General features: G+C 40.1%; 1 protein-coding gene across 1 annotated transcript; it reads right to left on the bottom strand.

Annotated features, from left to right (window-relative positions):
• Nucleotides 1-7,244: 7,244 nt before the first annotated feature.
• LOC110111220 (nucleobase-ascorbate transporter 12) lies at nucleotides 7,245-14,486 on the bottom strand. The gene is made up of 5 exons (XM_020842992.2): nucleotides 13,687-14,486; nucleotides 13,502-13,599; nucleotides 13,251-13,421; nucleotides 12,879-12,979; nucleotides 7,245-7,359 (listed from the first exon to the last, which is right to left on the bottom strand). The coding sequence occupies exons 1-5, from the start codon at nucleotides 14,231-14,233 to the stop codon at nucleotides 7,245-7,247; spliced, it is 1,032 nt and encodes a 343-aa protein (XP_020698651.2). The 5' UTR covers nucleotides 14,234-14,486.
• Nucleotides 14,487-15,676: the final 1,190 nt, after the last annotated feature.

The following is a 15,676-nucleotide window of genomic DNA, read 5'->3' as shown; positions in this document are numbered from 1 at the left end:
TCTCTCCTTCACTTCATGGTATGATCGATATGTGAATGCTAATGCGTACCACAGAGTTCAGGGAAACTTCTATCAGATCTAGTGCTCTCTCTCCTCACTCTCTCCTTACTCTCCCTTCACCTTCCTCAGTTCCTCATCATCACAGACGGTGAGAACCTGAAGTGTTCGATTCCCTAAAATGCGCCTTAGAGTAAACTTCTCATCAACACCGAAGCATAATCTCCTTCACCCTCTTCTCCTGCATTTCCTTCTCCGTCATCTCTTGAATTTTCCCCGCACCCCTCAAATCCTTAATACTAAACTTCGCCGGATAGTCTCCTGAAAACACTTGCTAGTATTTTTGCCCTGGGTGTAAAAAGAGTGAGTGGTTATCCTATAGCCACCTGAACAGCTAGCTCTTTGGCTCCCCTCTCTAGTATACCTAAGATCTCTGACACTGGTCAATTACATGGCCTCTCCCAGTCACGAGACTCATGGACCTCACCGCAACTCTGATATTCGGACTTTAAGCCCCTTCATGAGTTTCCCTCCGTTCTTGCATAGTCTCTCCACCCGCTGAGTCAAATGCCCAAACCTCTCCGGTGAGTCTAGCTACTGATCCATCCTGTATAATGCAAGAACGCTAATCAGAAGTCCCTCCCCTACTGGTTCAAAAATGTTTCTATAAGACACTCCTTGAAACTCTCTTTAGTCCCATATGGGCATCCTCTGGGTCCCTTTCCACTGATATCAGAACACAGTGTCTTTCCCTCTAACATAGCCTTGCTTGCTATCATTTCTCTCATCCATCGACATTGAGAGAGAATACATCTCCACTTGCACATCCACCCATGTGCGTCCCTTCCTTCTGAAAATGGACATTTGCAACTTCCACCTTTTGAGTCTCCCCTATTTCCCCTTATCCCTCATAATTTCCCCTTTCCCAAAAGTGTTTGGCCCTCCTCAAGTCTCCCGATCTCCCTCCTTACATTCATTACACAACCCCTCTTCGTTTCTCCTCCTTTTTTTGATGAGGACATCGTCAGCAATTTCGACACATGTTACCATCAGGAGACGCCGGAGCATCGACGGCACGATCATGAGTTTTTTTTTGAGTCATTTATTAGTAGTTTATTTTATTTTTCAGTTTTTCCGCTTTTGCCCTTATTGGTATTTGTCTCTATTGTAGCCAAGGGGCATTTTAGTCTTTGTTTTTCTTTGTCATTGTGAGGCCTATATAAATAGTCATTTTCTTATTGTAAGGGGGATGATTATGAATGAAAGTTTATATTTCTTATTCTCTTTGTGAGTTGCAAAACTCCTCGATCTCTTAGTGAGTTCGTACGAGAAGCTAGATCTCTTTAGTGAGTTCTAGGTTTCCGTTGTCTATTATTTTCCTTTTAGTTCTTTTTTTATCCTTTCATCGGCTCGGAAATTTGGGTTGAGTATTGTGGAAATTGATTTCATTCTCGGATCCTTAAAATTTTCTCTACCGTGCCTTTACCCGCTCATCTGCCGCCCCCCTGCTAGCTTGCCCAGATCGGTCCAAGCCCCGGCCAGCCTAGCCCGCCAGCCCATTTCCTCATGTCGCCGCCTCCTTTCCCCCCCCTTTGAATTCAAATCGAAATTCTGGGCCTTCTTGAGCCATCTTAATTACTTCCTAAATGGTTTTCCCTAAATCATTGCCCTCAATTTAATTGGATTTTAAATTTCAAATTTGAAATTCAAATCAATCTAATTGAATGTCTTTTAATTTAGGAATCTCTTCCAATTAAAAACTGAGTTTTAATTTAGATTTTATTAAAATCTGAAATTAAGACTAGTGTCCCCACCTACTTAAAACCTCACGCCAACCTCACCTCCTACATGGCCGGCCCACTTAATGGCCTCCTCTCTCTCTCCTAATCACCTTAATAGTCCACAATTCAGCCCAAATCTTCTCCCATTGCCACCCCTCTCCCCCTCCTAGAATTAATTTGAAATTCAAATTAAAATCCCTCTCCTAAACCACTAAAATCTGATTTATTTCAATTTCTGCATTTTCCTCTTAGCCCCCACCATAGCCGACCCCCCCCCCCCTTCTCCGCTTTTGCTTCGACAAGTGGTCGGCTCAAGGGCTCAAGAAGAGAGTTCTCCACATCCATTGGACGACCGATCCAAATCGACCACGGCTTCGTCTTTGATGATCAAGGAAGAAAGGATAAGATGTTGGATGCTCACGAGTCATCCATGTACTACCGCCACCGGCTACCACTCCAACGACTACACTTTGTGTGCCATTTGTCTCCTAGTAGCATCGCTCGGTTGCTCTCAATCTCTTCTCCATTAAAAGTCCACCAACGAAGAGAGTGAGTAGAGAGACTCAGGTGAAAAATTCTATTTGTTAATTGTGGATTATTGTTCTCTCCATAACATTACTATCTCAATTTTATGTTGTCAATTTGATCATGTCCCCGTTTAATCTAGTTGTAACCACATGCCTTACTTAATTTCCAACTTGATAATTCCGAAAACCTAACTTGGGTAAGTTATCAATTCTTAACTAGCAAGCTTTAACATTTTTATATTAAAATCCCCAAGCAGTTCTTGTTTCATGCATTACGTTTTCACATCATCTTATATCAAAGCATGGTGCAATGCTACATGTGCTAGAAGTTCCTAGGAGTCTGTAACCTTTTGTGCACTGTTGCATGCCATCTTTGCCTAATTTTTCAATTCCCTGTTTTACTTTGCTGTCCAGAAAATTTCTGCATGGTTTCATCAGTGTAGCAGCTTAATTCATGTTGGGCCATCTTGTCACTACAATACCTCTAATTGATTAGGTTGCTTAGCTCTAGCCATAAAACCTGCTGTCCTGAAATAACAGCACTTTAATTGAGTCTAAGTTTGTGTTATATTGCTGTAACACTCCCAACTTCTAACTACTAGACAATAAACAAACTGCTGGTAGTTTGCTATCCATCATTCCTGCACTGTTTAGTGACATTTAGTGACATTAAAGTTGTGATAACTTGTTGTTCCACACCCTAGATCCATCAAACTGCTTAGATAACTTCGTCCATCTTTTTAGATTGTTGTCCAGTAATTTTTCAGCGCCATATAGCAAGTGGAAATGGGTTTTTCTTTGTAGAGTATGATACCTTGCACCCCAATCTTCTCTAGATTTCACTTGACACTTACCCATGGGACCGATAAGACCAAAAGAGTTTAGATGACATCGTAACCTATGGCAATATGACTAGAATTATGACGGAGAAACCTGTTGACTATCCCCACTCGAATTATGTGTCTCACTCTACTTTTTCAAACCTAGACCCGAGTTTAATCACAACGACCTCACTTTGAGTCACCTTACCGTCTACCCACCTTTGATGGTTCCTCGGACCCTTACTTACTTTTAGGAATGGGTTAGACAACTAGAATGACATATTTTGAATCATGTCATATCCCTGAATCCCACCAAGTTAGCATCGCTAAATCTCACCTAAAAGGTCGAGCTCTTCAATTTTGGGCAAGATTGGAAGTCATAAAGAGTCTCGCGGTGAGTACCCTACTTGGAAAGACATGAGGCGAGATCTTAATTCAAAATACCGACCCTTTACCAATGACCACCATCTAGAGCCCCGCCCCACCTCTTCTGTTGAACAAACCGTAGACATTACTGGGTCGAGACCACCCATCCTTTTAGTAACGACAGGGTTGTTGTCCCCCCTGTAGGTTTCACCTAACTTTAATGGCCGATCCTCTATTGGGTCTTCTGATAGTTCAATCTCTTATGGCTCCCACTTAGACCCACTTCTAGCCAACCCATTCAACCTTTAGACTCCCTATTCCTTGACCCTGCAGGTATGATTGTAATAAAGGAATACATTAAGAAGAAAAGGTTCCCTGAACCTGAGACTGAGTGCATCCATTTCGTGGATGCTAGTGATATCACTAATAACGAAGAATTCTTTGAGGATGGAACAAAAGAGATTGAATCAGACTCCCAGAATGACTTAAACCCTGAGCTAGGAAAGCTAGAACCTTTAAACGTCGACACCTTAACCCACCCCGATCCTAGTCTCCTCGAGGACAAGTCTTTGGACAAAGTATACCTGAATGATAGTAATATGATCTCGAAAGAAGCCAATCGGACTTCTAACACTTTGAATTTAAATTGGAAGATCCTGATTTAGTTGTAGCATCTACTGAGATGACTCCAAATAATTTTGATTTAATTTTGAATAATTCTGATGGCAATGTAGATAATTTCAAAGTTGAAATGAAGAGATTGAAGTTACTACCTGAATTAAACCATGATTTAAGTGACCCCAGATTTAGTGATATGGGTTATAACCAAACTGACCCTTTTGAGGATAGTAATATGAGCTTGGAAGATAGTAATTTGAATCTGAAAGATTCTGAGCCGATGTTGAACCCTAAACATCCTCTTGTCTTATTGGAGTCTATCCTAGGAGTTGCTCCTTTAGATGTGCATTTGACTGAGTATACCTCTCTTGATTGGACTTATATCACCGGACTAGTGTTAGAGAGAGTCGTAGCCCATACTTTCAGGTCACATTTCTAACTATTGTGCCCAATTCTGTTAGGGATACCCTACCCCATCTCTTGAGTCTCATACCCGCTAGTCACTCTTTGGGTTATCCTACTATGGTAGTAAGTCATGACCCATTGTATTATCATATTCCTGATTCCTACATTATGCCCTTGATATCCTTGTCATTCCCTAGTAAGAAATTCTCTCTCCTAATTGGATGACTATGATAGATTACCCTACCGTCGCTAGGAGACTGTCTGTGACTCGAGCTAAGACGCCCTATGGAGATGCCCTTTTAGCTAAGGATGTCTTCATTACTCCCCCTACACCCGTTCCATTAGACCGAACACTTTAGACCCCTCTTTGTGACTCGTCCACCTGTCATAGCTACGTGTTCGTGTGAGTTAGTATTTCGTGTGTGTGTTGTAGTCCGTTGTCATCCTAATTTGTCTATGTTTAAAACTTTAGTTTGTAAGCTCATGATTCTTGTCAGTCATCATACACACTGATTCTCTTGCATCCACATTGGCATATCATCTTCAAGAACTGCGTAAGGATATTAATAAAAAGAATAACCAAAGCAATGCCGGTTATAAACTTACTGCCGATCTCCAAGAGACGGTTCAAAGAATTTGATATTAGAGATTTTGTAATGTTGATTTGTCCGGAGCTGTTCCCACAAGGGACCGTTATAAAAGTTATATGCTAAAAGCATTGGACCTTTCAAATAACAGCAAAATTAAGTATATGCTTACGTGACAGACCTTCTTGAAGTTTTTTAACATTAATCCTATGTTAACATCGAAGACCTTGTAACCTTTGGAGGTCCAGAGTGTAACCCTCCTATTCCACGAAATAATGAGCCTTGTGTGAACCCACCTGGTGAGAACCCCAGCCTAACTCCACTCCCAAAATTGACTAATTTATCCAATACAGAGATGATTGAGACAATACATAGTGATGAACTCAAATTTCCACTAGAGATGATGGTCAACAAAGGTATCTAGTTTAGTGGGCAAGGAAACCGAAGACGGAGAACACATGGGTTGATCGAGATGAGCTGCAGCGAGTGGACCCCGACTTACTAGAGTAGTACGAGAGCTCTATAGATAATTACTCGACGGGGTCGAGTTTTCTCCCACCTGAGGAGAAAATGATGAGAACATCGTAAGCAATTTCGCCCCATGAACCATCAGGAGACGCCGGAGATCAACGGCCACGATCATGAGTTTTATTTTGAGTCATTTTATTTAGTAGTTTATTTTATTTTTCAGTTTTTCCGCTTTTGCCCTTATTGGTATTTGGTCACTATTGTAGCCCAAGGGGCATTTTAGTCTTTTGTTTTCTTTGTCATTGTGAGGCCTATATATATGGCCATTTTCTTATTGTAAGGGGGATGATTGATGAATGAAAGTTTACATTTCTTGTTCTCTTTGTGAGTGCAAACCTCCTCGATCTCTTAGTGAGTTCGTAGGAGAAGCTAAATCTCTTTGTGAGTTCTAGGTTTCCTTGTTCTATTATTTTCCTTTTAGTTCTTTTTTTCTATCCCTTCATCGGCTCGGAAATTTGGGTTGAAGTATTTGTGGCTGGCTGGCCCACTTTCCTCATGCCGCCGCCTCCTCCCCCCCCCCCCCCCTCCCCCCCCCCCCCCTCCTTTGAATTTCAAATATGAAATTCTGGGGCTTCTTGAGCCATTAATTATTTCCTAAATGGTTTTCCCAAATCATGCCCTAAATTTAATTAGATTTTAAATTTCGAATTTGAAATTCGAAATCAATCTAATTGAATGTCTTTAATTTAGGAATCTCTTCCCAATTAAAAACTGAAGTTTTAATTTCAGATTTTATTAAAATCCTGAAATTAAGACTAGTGCTCCCCACCAACTTAAAACCTCAACGCCACCTCACCTCCTACAAGGCCGGCCCCTTAATGGCCTCCTCTCTCTCTCTCCTAATCACCTTAATGGCTCCACAAATTCAGCCCAAATCTTCTCCCTATTGCCGCCCCTCTCCCCCTCCTTGAATTAATTTGAAATTCAAATTAAATCCCTCTCCTAAACCACTAAAATCTGAATTTTATTTCAGATTTCTTGCATTTGCCTCTTAGCCCCCACCATAGCCGACTCCCCCCCCCCCTCTTCTCCGCTTTTTCTTCGACAAGTGGTCGGCTCAAGGGCTCAAGAAGAGAGTTCTCCACATCCATGGACGGCCGATCCCAACATCGACCACGGCTTCGTCTTTGATGATCAAGGAAGAAAGGATAAGACGTTGGATGCTCACGAGTCATCCCATGTACTACCCGCCACCGGCTACCACTCCAACAGACTACACTTTGTGCGCCATTTGTCTCCTAGTGGTATCGCTTGGTTGCTCTCAATCTTCCTCCATTAAAAGTGCCACCAACAAGAGAGTGAGTGAGAGACCCAAGGTGAAAAGTTCTATTTGTTAATTGTGGATTATTGTTTCTCTCCATAACATTACTATCTAATTCTATGTTGTCAATTTGATATTGTCCTGTTAATCTAGTTGTAACCACATGCCTTACTTAATTTCGACTTGATAATTCCGAAAACCTAACTTGGGTAAGTATTAATTCTATAACTAGCAAAGCTTTAACATTCTTATATTAAAATCCCCAAGCAGTTCTTGTTTCCATGCATTACATTTCACATCACTTTTCTTCAAAATCAACACCCTTTCTTCCATATTTCCCCTTCTTTTCTTTCCTAACCAGCACTCCATGATTCATGCCCCTCATACCCATGCATCCTCCATACCTTCCACCTCTTTCCTCCATGATTTCCACATCTTTCCTCCATGATTTCCACATCATCATCCCTCCTACGAAAATCAGAATTCGTAGTTCTTTCCATGGATCCTTTTTCCTTCGATGCCGCCATTTGAATTTGATTTTTTAATAACTTCTTCACCATCGCATGAAGATCGGTAATTGTCTTCCATGAACAAAACCTTGTCTTCCACGGACAAAACCTTGTCTTCCACGGACAAAACCTTGTCTTCTACGAAGGAGATTCAATATGCCATCGTGGCTTTTATTTGACTCATATCCCCTTCAAAGCATTCCTCCAAAGCATCTACCTTTTTTGCCACCATAAAAAAATCTGGATATTGATTCAAAATTCAACAAGAAACTGTCATCCGATCACAAACACCGCCACTGAATTTTCAAAAAAGTAGCCCACGATGATCCCAAAATATGCTCTGATACCAATCTGATAGGAAATACTTGAATATTTCAAGTAAACCCTAACAAGATCGATAAAAACAACGAAAAAAAAAACTCAACAATTCCAATGAAAACAATAAAAAGCAATATATTTTATTGTAGGAATCAAATCAATAGTTGGAAACAAAGCAAAGATACAAATGATCCTTAATTTGAGAGGATGATCGTTTTCTCCCAATCTCTAGATGAACCTAGAGATCAAGACACCAAGAAGAAACTCCAAGAGAACACAATAATTAAGCATAACCCTAACCCTAAACATCTCTTCCTATTTAATACATGAATTCAAAACATTCAAAAATTCTATCCAACTCTAGCCACCCCCTCTTCTTCCTTAATTTGCTTCCTAGTAGACCCCACTAGGATTTGCGGCAATAAGGGGGCGGACAAACCACCCTCCTGTATACAAGAGCCGGCCCTCTTTGGGCCGGCTGGGCCGGTTCAAACTAAACCGGCCTATCAAGTTCATGAGAATATTTATATTGGATGGTTGAAATGGAATTTAACAAAAACATGCAAATCAAATTAAGCAAAACTAAACAACTCCAATGCATAATAAATAAAAGTTATGCCATCGAATGGAAATCTATAAAATTAGACCAAACCATCAATTTGGCTTAATCTGTAGCTAATTTAAATTTGAATTGCAATCAAATAGTTTAGCTCACTATGGTTTGGTTTCAAATAGTGGTCAACATAGAATGAAGCTGAATTGTGTTGGCACCTACACACAAATTTGCAAAGAAAAGAACCAAAATGATCCATTGACTCATTATGAAAGATCAAAATAGCCCCCAACTATATATTAAAGGACCAAAATGGTCCTTTGTTATAGTTGAGAACTATATTGGTCCTTCATAAAGAATCAAGGGACCATTTTAATCCTTTTTTTCTCCAAATTGCATCATACACAAGTATTTTTTCAAGGTGACATGAACCCTGTATTTTATATTGTATAATTGATTAAGAGAAGTTATTTGAAATCACTATCAACAAACCAAAGAAAAAAAATACAGTTAAAAAAAATCATATAAATTTGATAATCAAAAATTGAAACTGAACCATCCCAAACTATGTTTAAGTTCTCAAACCAACAAACTCTTAAACAAAACATCTATTTGGTTGCACTGATAAATTTTCTTTAATTTTTCGGTTTAGTGGCTTGGTTCACTCTGGTTCGGTTAAAAAAAAGGTCATTTTTGAAACAAATTAAACTACACAACCAAAATATATGTAGTATATACATATATATTTTCATACACATACAAATGTATTTATTTATACCAATGCATGCATGAGGCAGCAGTCATGATGGCATAAATGAATATGTTTGCATGGATGATAAGCAATGTATGAGTCAATTTATGCTAGAATCCATGATGCAATCTAAAAATAACTAAGATTGCAAACAAAAGGCTTCCTTTCCATAAAAATAAACAAACATAGATAGAACAAATAATACTATTACATCCCACAATAGCTTAAACAAACACAACAAGGAACAAAACACAACACCATACTATTTACAATTTATAATAGAACAAGACATGCCACAACTTAAAAAAATACAATAGTTTTAAAGAAGAAAGATACAGGTAGAATGAGAACCGTGGAGAGAAGAATAAATAGAAGTCTGAGACGAAATATAAGGCTAGGGAGAAGAAGATGGCTCGCAAGCTAGAAAAAACCCGCGGGTTTTGAATGATCACATTCCAAAAATTCTTTAAAGTCTCTTTTTCACAAAAGAAATCAGCCACTTTATATTAGAGAGGAAGGGAAAAACAGCATTAAATGCTCTCTTCAATGAGACACCCAACCGGCCAATAAATTACACCCAAAATAGCCACCATGAAGGGAAGTCACACATCATTTATAGGAATCAAAAAGTAGCAAAAGACGAGCAGCAAGGAAATCGAGACAGTAGGGAATCTGAGACAACAAGGAATTAGAAAACCAACAGGGAAACCGAAGGGCCAGCAGCAGGGAAACCTGAAATCCAGCAAGAAAATAGTGAGGCAAGAGAGAAAACTGAATGGCCATCAGTAAACCGAAAAGCTTGAATGCATCAATTCTCCCCGGGTGGAAGAATCTCATCTCCTGATGAGAATGCCTCAGTAACACACTGGTTTGGTTTGTCAGATTAAATGGATGTGCTTTCCCGATGTTTTGAATTCATTCTTTTTTATAATAGATCTTTTTCTTGAATTGGAACTTTGGTTTGTTGACTGTTTTGATTTTTTTTTTAATTTTAAAGTGAAAGGAATACTCACATGACAATCTATTGCTCTGATACCAAATTGATGCAACCTAAAAATAAACTTTGCTCTAGGAATGCAAATTAAAACACACTTACTTTCTCATTCACATAAACCTTAAATAACATAAACAAACACAACAATAAAACAGTACTAACACCACTTACAACTTATAATAGAACAAGACACAACAATACTTACAACTTATAATAAAAACCTGGACACGGCACAACTTATGACTAATCAAAGTTTCGAGAAGAAAGATAAAGGTAGAATGGGAACCGTGGAGAGAAAAATAGATAGGGTCTGAGGTGAAATATAAGAAGGATAGGGAAAAGAAGATAGCTTACAATCTAGAAAAAACCCATGGGTTTTGAATGATCAAATTCCAAAAAAAAATTCTCTATTTCACAAAGGAAATCAGTCACTTTATATGGGAGAGGAAGGGGGAAAAGACATTAAATGCTCTCTTAAATGAGTCACCCAACCAGCCAATAAATTACACCCAAAATAACCACCATGAAGGGAAATCAAAACATCATTTATAGGAATTAGCAATGAGCAAAAGACGAGAAGTCAATAGCAAGGAAACCGAGACAGCAGGGAATCTGAGCCAATAGGGAATATGAGAACCAGTAGGGAAATCGAAGGGCCAACAGCAGGGAAACACGAAATTCAGCGGGAAAACAATGAGCTAGGAGGGAAAATTGAAGGGCCATCAGGAAACCGAGGGGCTCGACTGCATCAATCCACAAGCACTCATGTGAGCATGCCCAAACATGCAAGCACACATATGCACTTAAAAATTAGCAATACTTAGGTATTTGACCATCCAAGTCAGTATATAATAACATTCCTACCAAAACTATAGATTCTACATAGCATACAAAACATAATATCATATATGATTCGTGATTAACATGTAGAGAAGTAGAACTTAGAACAAAAAAGAGAAGAAATAACAACATTTCACCCTAGGTATACCCTGATATACTAGAAGTCATCTGGTTTACAATGTGATATGCTAAAATATGCAACTAACCAAATCTCTAATCAGATTAGGGCAGGATTACCCTAGAAATGCCACCTTATTTGTATTATGCAAGCTTAGTACCTATGTATCATCTTAAAAATTATGAATTAGAGATAAAAAATAGTTCATTTATTGCCTGAATTACCATATGAAATATGTTTAAACTTCCTGAATCTCAACAACAACTGCAATAACATCAAGCCTTTATCCAACTATGTGGGGTCGGCTACATGAATCTTTTTTTCTCCATTGTGTCCTGTTAAGAGTTAAATTCTCATTTAAACCTAATAAAAAAGGGCATTTCTAATATTTTCTAACAAAGACTTTTTAGGTCACCTCTACCTTTCTTAACATAAGTCAAATCTAATACATCTACTTTCCTAACCAGGTCATCAAAAAGCCGCCATTTTATGTGACCAAACCATCTAAGGCAACTCCCTCTAATCTTATCTTTCAATTGAGCTACTCAACTGTTTCACATATATGCTCATTTTGTATCCCGTCTCTAAGAGTAAAGCCACTCATCCACCTAAGCATCCTCTGTAACACTTAACTTTATATTATGCTTCTCTTTTAATAGTCAACATTCTGCATGATAAAGCATTGCAGGTCTCACCACCATCTTATAGAATTTTCCCCTAAGTTTGAAAGGGACTTTTATATCACACAACAAACCTGATGCATTCCTTCACTTCAACCATCCAACTTGAATTCTACTAATAATTAGGGGTGTCAAAAATGGGTTGCGGGTCAGGTGCGGGTCGAACCTGATATTGACCGGCGGTTATTTGGCACGACACAAACCCGATCCGTTTTTGCAAATTGGTCAGAAATCTCAACCCGGACATGACCCGCCAAAATCCTAGGTCAAGCCGACCAATGGCGGACTCGGATGCAAGTGAGCGTAAGTGTAGGTAGGGTGCGAGCGGGGTAGGGTGCGAGCGTGAGTGCCAGCGAGCCCAGGCAGAGTGCGAGTGCAGCTCTGCGGACAAGGCAGGCAGGCCGCGGGCGAGGCAGCTAGGCAGGCGAGCAACGGCACGGGCTAGGCAAACGAGCTTGGACCCAGGGTGAGGCAGGCAAGCATGGGCAGGGCTAGGGAGTCAGGCAGGCAAGCGTAGGCGCGAGCTTGGCAGACGAGCTCAAGCACGGGTGAGGCAGGCTAGCTTGGGCGCGGGGGAGGCAGGGCAAAAAGCATGCACCAAGGTACAACGTCTTGCAAACTTCCTGAATCTCCTAATCCAAAAAAAAACTGCATGGTTGCCACCTAAAAAATGATTCTATTTCATCTTATCTTGAAAATGATTACCATGGAGAGATATCTTTTACTAAGTAAACTTATTAAAAAGATAAACTTTCGGCAAACTATCTCAGTCCAACCTTAACAATGTCAAAGATGCAACTAGCACAAATAGGAGAATATTGCATCAATGAAATCACATAGCCATCTTCATCATTAGATTTATCCCAACTACATGGGGTCGGCATTACACATCCCCCTCTCTATTTGTCTACAAATAGAATCATTAATAACTAAGAATCAATAAAGTATTGCATAAAATCAAAAGTCATCACAAACTAATCACCCTGTTAATATAATGAAGCGTGAAGTATGAAAAATGTTTTGATACGTGATAGCTATTAAGAAAACATAAAACATGCACCTTTGATCAGCACCAAAATTAAGAATAGAATTGGTATGGCAGCATATTTAGTGCAAAAACTGTAATTCATTCAAATGAGAGCATGAACTTGGAAAATGGAAAGCAGAAAAAATCATGAAAAATAAAAAAACATTATCGCAGAACACAGCCAATTATTAGCGCACCTTAAAAACAATGACATCAAACCGCTGTATCCCAATATGGCTTGAAAAGCTGAGGACATGATAAAAGCTCCCTGCAGCTCCTTCATTATGTGCTTAAAGTTCTGTAGCAGGTAAAACAAAATAGATTCGCATCAAGCATCTCGTCAGAAAAGATAATACTTTTATATATGCCGATTCGCACTGCAGCTACTATAAATTGCAAGACGTTCAACATAGAAGGAAATATCATGGACATGATTATGCCACAAAGATTAACATAGCTTCGATGAATCTGAATTGCTCCGATTAATGTTCCCACTGGAAAAAGATAATTCTACAATTTAAACACATAAAGACAAAACACAATTAAGAGGACAAATGTGAAGGGCTTACATTCCCATTCAAACCCTGAAACTCAGGAGAGTTAATGATCGCCAGTGCCGGAGCCAGATATACGAAAGACGGGCCTTGTATAAGCGGCAACCTCGTACCAAAGAATGTGTGAAGCAATGTAGTCACTCCTGAAATGAATAGCACAGTGGAAACTACAGCTGCCGTATCTTCCTGTGACAATACCATTTTCTAAACAAACGAAATAATCACCATTATCATTACCGAAAAAGGGGTAAGAGTTGAGCACTCACAGAGGTTCCACCCATTGCTGGAACAATAACTAAAGGTATCAAAACCAACGAACCCAGAATAGAGAGGTAGTGCTGAATACCATAAAGCACGATCGGAACTGAATATCCGAAGGAGAGGCAAAGAAATCAGCAATGAAAGAAAGAAACATAAATCATTACCATCTTTTAACAACAGCAGTCCTCACCAAGGCCAGGTGTCTCTCTCAGCTCATACTTTATGTGCGACTGCCGCGAGGCAACCCCATTGTCATCCTCACGAACCGGAGGCAATGCATTCGCCTCTTCCTCCCTCCTTTGCTTCGGCAGAACCGGTGGTTCCGACCGATGCTGTCCGTTCTGCCCCGCGCCAACGACCTTCTGCCCCTGACCAGCCCCACCTCCATCGGAATCCCTCCTCTTCCTCGCCATCGGATCCACCGGCACCGGCACTTGCTGCCCATTCGTCACAGCCGGAGCGCCGACCGGCAGACTCGGAAGCACCGGTGGAGTAGGAAGCACGTGGCTTTTCCCAGACTCGAGATCCACGTTAGATTCCGCCTCCTTCGGTTTGGGGAGCGCAATCTGACCAGAACTACTCGCATTGGACTCCCCGGACACCCTACCCTTAAATCCCGTCCTCTTCGCCCACGACAGCGGAGGCGGCACGCCCTCCGTGGGTCCTGCAGCGGCCCCCCCAGCCGGCGGCCACGGCCCAGGCCTGGCCCGCCTTGGCGGTCGGTCGCGCGTCGCCATTCTTAGCAGCGCATTCACTTACACGACCTGATACCACAGATCCCCTCTCAACAAAAGCGGGAAATGACGCACCTCCCTCCTCTCTTCCGACTCCTCCACCAAACGAAAGAAGAAGAGAGCTAGGGTTTCAGCACTAGCAGAGAAGAATCCCAGCTCGATCGACCGCGAGAGAGAGACACAGAGACAGAGCTGCCACTTAACGAGTGAGGAGGGTTTTTCTGCTGGATTTCGGAGAAAGCCGAACATATAAAAAAAACAAGTTGGAGATAGAGAGAGAAAGAGAGAGAAGCTCTGAACTCTGAAGCAGTCCGCCGCAGCTTAAATGCCTTTATGGGTGACGTAAGCGAGGAGGGAGAGTTTTTGTTACGGCTAATTATGACTTTTAAGACTAATTATGTCTTATCTGTTTTAATCTTAATCTAATCTCTATCACTTCTGCTAACTAATACAGGTCTGTTCCGCCTGCCCGTGCGCAGGGCATTAGAGCTAATCCCTGGCTTTCCCGCGACTAAAAGTAATTAACTATTAATTAATTAGCTAATAGATAATTAATTAGTTGACAAGGACTGAACAGTCTGAATGGGTCGGTACGTAAGTTCAGATATATAAGATGTCATTTAGGTTGATCTATGCTTAATTAATATTGTTTAGCAGCTTAATTACAGTTTTTATTGGTAAATAACTTTTTAATATTTATAATTTGGTGGTTTTTTAATTAATTAACTAATTAAAGAATTGTTATTAAAATTATGAGATTAAAACTTATCATTTGAGTCTTACGAAATCTTTTTTTTAGAATTAAATAATGTGTATGTGCAAAGGTGTTTGACAAAAGGCCTTCAAGAATAAATATTTCTTTTCACATGGGGTATTCTTTTTTTTTTTTTGGGAAAATTTGGGCAAAGCCCATATATTAATCAGCAGAGGTTACATGTAAAAATAAAGGTCTAAAGCCTCAAATAAAAAGAGACTGGCTTGGAGAAGCCCAAAAAAACAAAAATTGCATTCTTTGAATTTGACATATGTACAGCAAAAAGACAAAACAACAATAAGAGGTGAGAGTACAAAAAGATCGGATCCCACAATGCCTGGACTCAGAAAAGTAGCTTGAGTGTTGAGAGCCCCTGGTTGCCCCAAAGGCTGTCCACGGGGAGCCTGCATTTGGGTACATCATAGTCTAAGGCAATACCCACAGGCAAAGCCAATCGAAATATAGCGTCATCCACGAAGGCAACAGAAAAAATAATAGGGACACTCAAAAAACAAGTGAGAGGTTGATTCTGGAGCCGAGTGACATAAACCACAAGTAGAAGGGACAGAGATGTTTCTTTTTAGAAGCTCATCAGCAGTTTTCAAATCACCCACCACAGCCATCCATGTATAAACCGAAAATCTTAATACAGATTTTTTATGTCATATCAATTTTGCTCAAGAAAAAGTAGC

The sequence above is a fragment of the Dendrobium catenatum genome, unplaced genomic scaffold, assembly GCF_001605985.2.
Source record: "Dendrobium catenatum unplaced genomic scaffold, ASM160598v2 fragScaff_scaffold_1175, whole genome shotgun sequence".
NCBI lineage: Eukaryota > Viridiplantae > Streptophyta > Magnoliopsida > Asparagales > Orchidaceae > Dendrobium > Dendrobium catenatum.
Note: the sequence above shows the minus strand (reverse complement) of the source record. Positions and strands in the feature narration are given on the sequence as shown.

What these genes read in the sequence shown, in the direction of transcription:
- LOC110111220 (XM_020842992.2), bottom strand. Translation starts at nt 14,233, where the DNA reads ATGGCGACGCGCGACCGACCGCCAAGGCGGGCCAGGCCTGGGCCGTGG. An exon ending in CAGCAATGGGTGGAACCTCT is followed by an intron (nt 13,422 to 13,501) that starts GTGAGTGCTCAA and finishes GTATTGTCACAG; the next exon opens with GAAGATACGGCAGCTGTAGT. An exon ending in TTGATGTCATTGTTTTTAAG is followed by an intron (nt 7,360 to 12,878) that starts GTGCGCTAATAA and finishes TGATTTTCGTAG; the next exon opens with GAGGGATGATGATGTGGAAA.